This window comes from Esox lucius, chromosome 10 (genome assembly GCF_011004845.1).
Source record: "Esox lucius isolate fEsoLuc1 chromosome 10, fEsoLuc1.pri, whole genome shotgun sequence".
Classification (NCBI taxonomy): Eukaryota; Metazoa; Chordata; class Actinopteri; order Esociformes; family Esocidae; genus Esox; species Esox lucius.
In genome coordinates, this window is record NC_047578.1 from 28980065 (window position 1) to 28984811 (window position 4747).

At 47.8% G+C, this 4747-nt stretch overlaps 1 protein-coding gene across 1 annotated transcript; it reads right to left on the reverse strand.

Moving 5' to 3' along the window:
* Positions 1-1821: 1821 nt before the first annotated feature.
* LOC114839996 lies at positions 1822-4479 on the reverse strand. Its single transcript, XM_029122934.2, has 5 exons — positions 4435-4479; positions 4243-4353; positions 3887-3961; positions 2322-2518; positions 1822-2159 (listed from the first exon to the last, which is right to left on the reverse strand). Exons 1-5 carry the CDS (start codon positions 4477-4479, stop codon positions 1904-1906), a joined length of 684 nt encoding a protein of 227 aa, XP_028978767.1. The 3' UTR covers positions 1822-1903.
* Between the last annotated feature and the right edge of the window lie 268 nt (positions 4480-4747).

Here is a 4747-nt window from a genome sequence, read left to right on the forward strand (position 1 = left end):
TGTCAAGGTCATTTCATAACCCTAGGGATGAAAATCTCTCTGCCTCTTTTTTCTGCAAAACATTGCCTTCCATTACATGTTGAAATGTGGCTAGCCAGAACAGTCATATGAAGATGAATTTATATTTACTTCTCCCATTCTTAACAAACAAACTGAAGTGTACCTTTAAGGAGGGGGCATGACATGGGTGATTGGCTTCTTTTTTCCCCTCTTCTTTATTTTCTTGAAAAATATTTAATATTTCTGCTTGAGAAAGTTTGTTTAAGTCCGCCACTGACTGCTGTCCTGGCCCCTCTGTCATTGCTTCATTCACACAGCCCCATCCAAAACCCCATAGCTATCCCCCATTTTGTCATTCCAAAATGTGGTGAAGAAATGTAATCTTCTGACGAAGAAAAAAAAAGCAGCCTATAAAGGATTTTTTCTGCAAGTAGCCTCTTTATTGGGTGGGGATGGGTGAGGACCCTAAACCATTTGGTTCTACATGGTCTCCACACACAACAGGGTTTCAAACACATACAAACAGTGCCACAAACCCTCATGCCCCAACCCTTGCTCATGCCTTACAAGTTAACTTTGTTTCTAATATTTTTATGACCTTTGTCATACCACATTAAATCGTTTATTTTATTTCTCTCCTTTGTAAGATTTTTCTCTATATTTAAATAATACAATTCCTGAATTAATTTAAGAACAGAAGTAATAAATAAAAGGATTGCCTAAATCTTCCAACCATCACACAGTGTCTTACTGATTGAGCAAGTGTATATGTCATTGTTACGTCCCCTGTTCAAAATCCCTGTAGTGTTCTATGTATGTGTCTTCTCAGTACAGGTGACAATATTCTTCAATCAAGCTCATCAATGACTCCGCCTACCCCGTTACCCGGTTCAGCTGTTTCCACTCACCATCTGTCCCATCATGCATTTTTGAGCAGTATATGTACTTCTGGTTTTTGGTCATTCTCTCTCTCACTCTCCATGCGTAAGGTTGTGTATGTGGTTTCTGGTTTGTTGTTAGGATAGTTGTGGGTGTAGTTAAGTGAATTTTGCGTGGTTTGGAGTGAGAGCTGTGTGTGTGGTTGAATTGTTTGTGGTTGTTTGTGGTTGAACTTTTGTTTGTACAACTGGTACGTTGTCTAACACTGTTATTTCCTCTTGTTTCTACAGGGAGTGAGGAGTAGTTTAGCCCTGCTCCGGAGTCTACATCCCTGCACGTAGGGTAACTCCCCTGTCTAGGCACACTAGTTACACCTGGCTGGGCCACCTACTGTAAGTTTGGGTAGGGCGCCCTGACAGTGTGCCAGATTAGCTTCTGTGTTTTGGGTGGGAGTTAGGACAGGTAAGGGGGTGGGAGGCTGTTTGTTTCTTTCTTTGATTTGGTACCGCCAGTTCTCCTCATCTCCCTGATATTATTACCGTGGCTAAATAAAAGCCTGCTTTGTACGGTACTTCTGTGTGTTGTGTCCTTACTCGCACTACGACCCCATACCCTTTTGCTGGCTGCAGGGCATCCTTGTGCAGTGGCGTGGCTCCCACTCCCCTCCTGGGGAGGACAGAACGTAACAAGTGGGGGCTCGTCCGGGATCTGCGCCCGCTGCTCGGGCGTACCTGTGGTCAGCGACTGTGGTGTGGTGTACGAGTGTGAGTAGGGACTAGTTCTGGCTTTGGTGTTTTGTATACGCGTTCCTGGTTGTCTAGTGTCTTTGATTTGTTACCAGTGTTTCCCTGTTAGTGCTGTAGTGGTGTGTTCTCGGTGCCGTGTAAGATGGCGTCTGTGGCGGTGGACCTTTTTATTGCGGACCCTACTCTTGAGGGTTTGTCACGGCTCACTATAACATCCCAGTCTCCAAGCACTCACTCAAGGCAGAAATAGTTGCAGTCATTTCACTGCATTTATTGTCTCAAGGTGTAGTTCCCTCACAGGATGAGGATGAGGAAGTCGAGGAGGAAGAGGTTGAGGAGCAAGAGGCAGCTGAGGAAGCTGGGGAAGGGCATGAGGTGCTGACAGGTCTCTCGCCTGCACGGCCGGAGGGCGGTGTGGGGGTGGCGACTCGGGCGCCTTTGACCCTACCCAAGTTCGAGCCATCTCCTTTTGAGCCTGAGGGCTCGGGGGAGACCGCTAGGCTTAGGCTTCGGCTGGCCCGCCTTGAAGCTGACCTAAGAGACAAAACAGAGAAACAAAATCAGGATTATGACTTAGCACTGAGAAAGTTAGATATCCAGAAGCTGGAGGTGGAGACCAGCAGAGAAATCAGAAGGATGGAACTAAAATACAGATACGGCAGCTTGAGCTGGCTGCTGGAGTAGCTCCCTCCTCACCAGTGGGTAGAGAGGGGCCTTTTGATGTTGGGAGAAACATAGCTGTCGTTCCTCCATTCAGAGAAGCAGAAGTGGATTCCTACTTCTCCGCTTTTGAGAGAGTAGCAGGGGCTCTTCGCTGGCCTAAGGAGGTCTGGCCTTTGCTGCTCCAGTGTAGGCTGACAGGGAAGGCACAGGAGGTGGTGGCGTCTCTGTCCCTGGAAGAGAGCGAGGATTACGAGGTGGTGAAAGCTGCTGTGTTGAGGGCGTATGAGCTGGTGCCGGAGGCGTATAGGCAGCGCTTCCGTCACTATAAAAAAGGCACTGGCAAAACATTTATGGAGTTTGCTAGGGAGAAAGAGACCCTGTTTGATCGCTGGTGTGCAGCTAGTAAAGTCTCCACCTACGCTGCCATTAGAGAAATGATACTGCTAGAAGACTTCAAAAACCACCTGCCAGATAGGATCGTAGTACACCTAAATGAACAGAAAGTAGCCACATTAAAACAAGCAGCTGTAATGGCTGATGAATATGCTCTGACCCACAAAACAGTGTTTGGCCCACCTAATCCAGAGACCAGGTCTGGTATGTCACAGGTGTCCAGGACCCCTCGTGGAACCAGAGGTTCCTCTGCCCCGTCTCTTAGTAGGACTGAGAGGGTTTGTTTCTATTGTCATCACCCAGGTCACCTGATAGCCGAGTGTCCAGTGCTAAAGGCTAAGTCAAAAACCCCTCCGTCTCCACCTAAGAGCGTTGGTTTTGTGTGCTCAAAAGAGCCTGATGCTGTGTACAGCCCTTTTATTACTGAGGGTTGGGTTTCCCTGAATGTGGAAAGAACAGGCCAACAACCAATAACTGTGTTACGTGATACAGGGGCAGCTCAGTCTGTCATTGTGTCTACAGTGTTGCCTTGGTCTGAGAAGTCTTATTGTGGGTCACATGTGTTATTGTCAGGGGTTGAAATGGGTACAATATCAGTGCCATTGCACTGGGTGTACCTTTCGTCGTCTGTTGTGTCTGGCCGGTTCCGTGTAGGGGTGGTCCAAAAGTTGCCAGTTGACGGGGTGTCATTTTTGTTGGGCAACGACATAGCTGGGGGCAAGGTCGTCCCAGTTCTGGAGGTTTTAGAGAAACCCGATCCCACCTATACTGAGCCAGAGACAAACAAATCAGTGTTCCCTGCATGTGTTGTGACCCGCGCACAGGCAAAGAAAATGGATGATGTGTTGGATGTATCGTCATTGTACGAACCTGTTAGAGTCCCGGTTCAGTTGCCGAAAGGAGAGCAGTCTCCTCCACCCACACTTGAGAGTAAACCTGAGGGAAGTGAGTCGGAGTTAAGTGGCTTAGTGGACACTATCACAGCGTCCAAAGTAATTACGTGTCAACAAAATGACAAGAGCCTTCAAAAGTGTTTTGATGCGGTAGGCAAAAGTACTAGTAGTGGGTCCAATGCCGCGTACGGTTTAGAGAACGGACTGTTGCTAAGGAAATGGACTGCTAGCAATACTGATAGTGACAGTGAATGTGTTTACCAGGTTGTTTTGCCCACACCGTTCCGTCAGCAGGTGTTGTCACTGGCTCACGATTATACGTGGGCAGGGCACCTGGGCATCAGAAAAACATACGACCGTGTCCTCAGGCACTTCTTCTGGCCTGGTCTGAAGTCGGATGTGATTAAGCATTGCAATGCATGCAAGACATGTCAGCTAGCAGGAAAGCCTAACCAGAGGGTTCCCCGTGCGCCGCTACATCCCATACCGGTGGTGGGGGAACCGTTTGACAGGATAATCATAGACTGTGTTGGCCCGCTCCCAAAAACTAGAGCAGGAAACCAGTTTCTGCTGACTATCATGTGTTGTGCGACCAGGTACCCAGAGGCTATCCCTCTCCGAAAGATAACAGCAAAAGCAGTGATTAAAGTACTCATTAAGTTCTTTACCACGTTCGGATTGCCTAGGGTGTTACAGTCGGACCAGGGGTCCAATTTCACATCCTCTTTGTTTGCGTCAGTGTTGAGGTCCTTGGCAATAACACACCAGAAGTCCAGTGCCTACCACCCTGAAAGTCAGGGAGCCTTAGAGAGATGGCACCAAACGCTGAAAGGCATGTTAAGGAAATATTGTTTGTCTACACAGTCAGACTGGGACGAGGGGGTTCCGTTTGTACTGTTTGCCATTAGGGAAGCAACTCAGGAATCCCTGGGGTTCAGCCCTAACGACCTCATATTCGGCCATACAGTGCGAGGACCATTACTTGTGTTAAAGGAACAAATGCTGAGTTCAACGCAGAGTACAGTGAGTAATGTTTTGGACTATGTGACCAAGACCCGTGAAAGGTTGCATAAAGCATGTGAACTAGCTAAGGAGTCTCTATCCAGCACCCAGAAACGGATGAAAATAAGGCATGACAAAAAGGCTGTGAAACATGTGTTTGTCCCTGGAGAT

Bases quoted from the DNA above. Each gene is read 5' to 3' on its own strand.
- LOC114839996 (XM_029122934.2), bottom strand. From the start codon at position 4,479: ATGGCAAACAGTACAAACGGAACCCCCTCGTCCCAGTCTGACTGT. The intron at 3,962-4,242 runs GTAAAGAACTTA...ATCCGACTTCAG, and splicing joins CCCTAGGCAATCCGAACGTG to ACCAGGCCAGAAGAAGTGCC. The intron at 2,519-3,886 runs GTGAGCCAGTGA...GCTCTCTTCCAG, and splicing joins TGCCCTGCCCACGTATAATC to GGACAGAGACGCCACCACCT.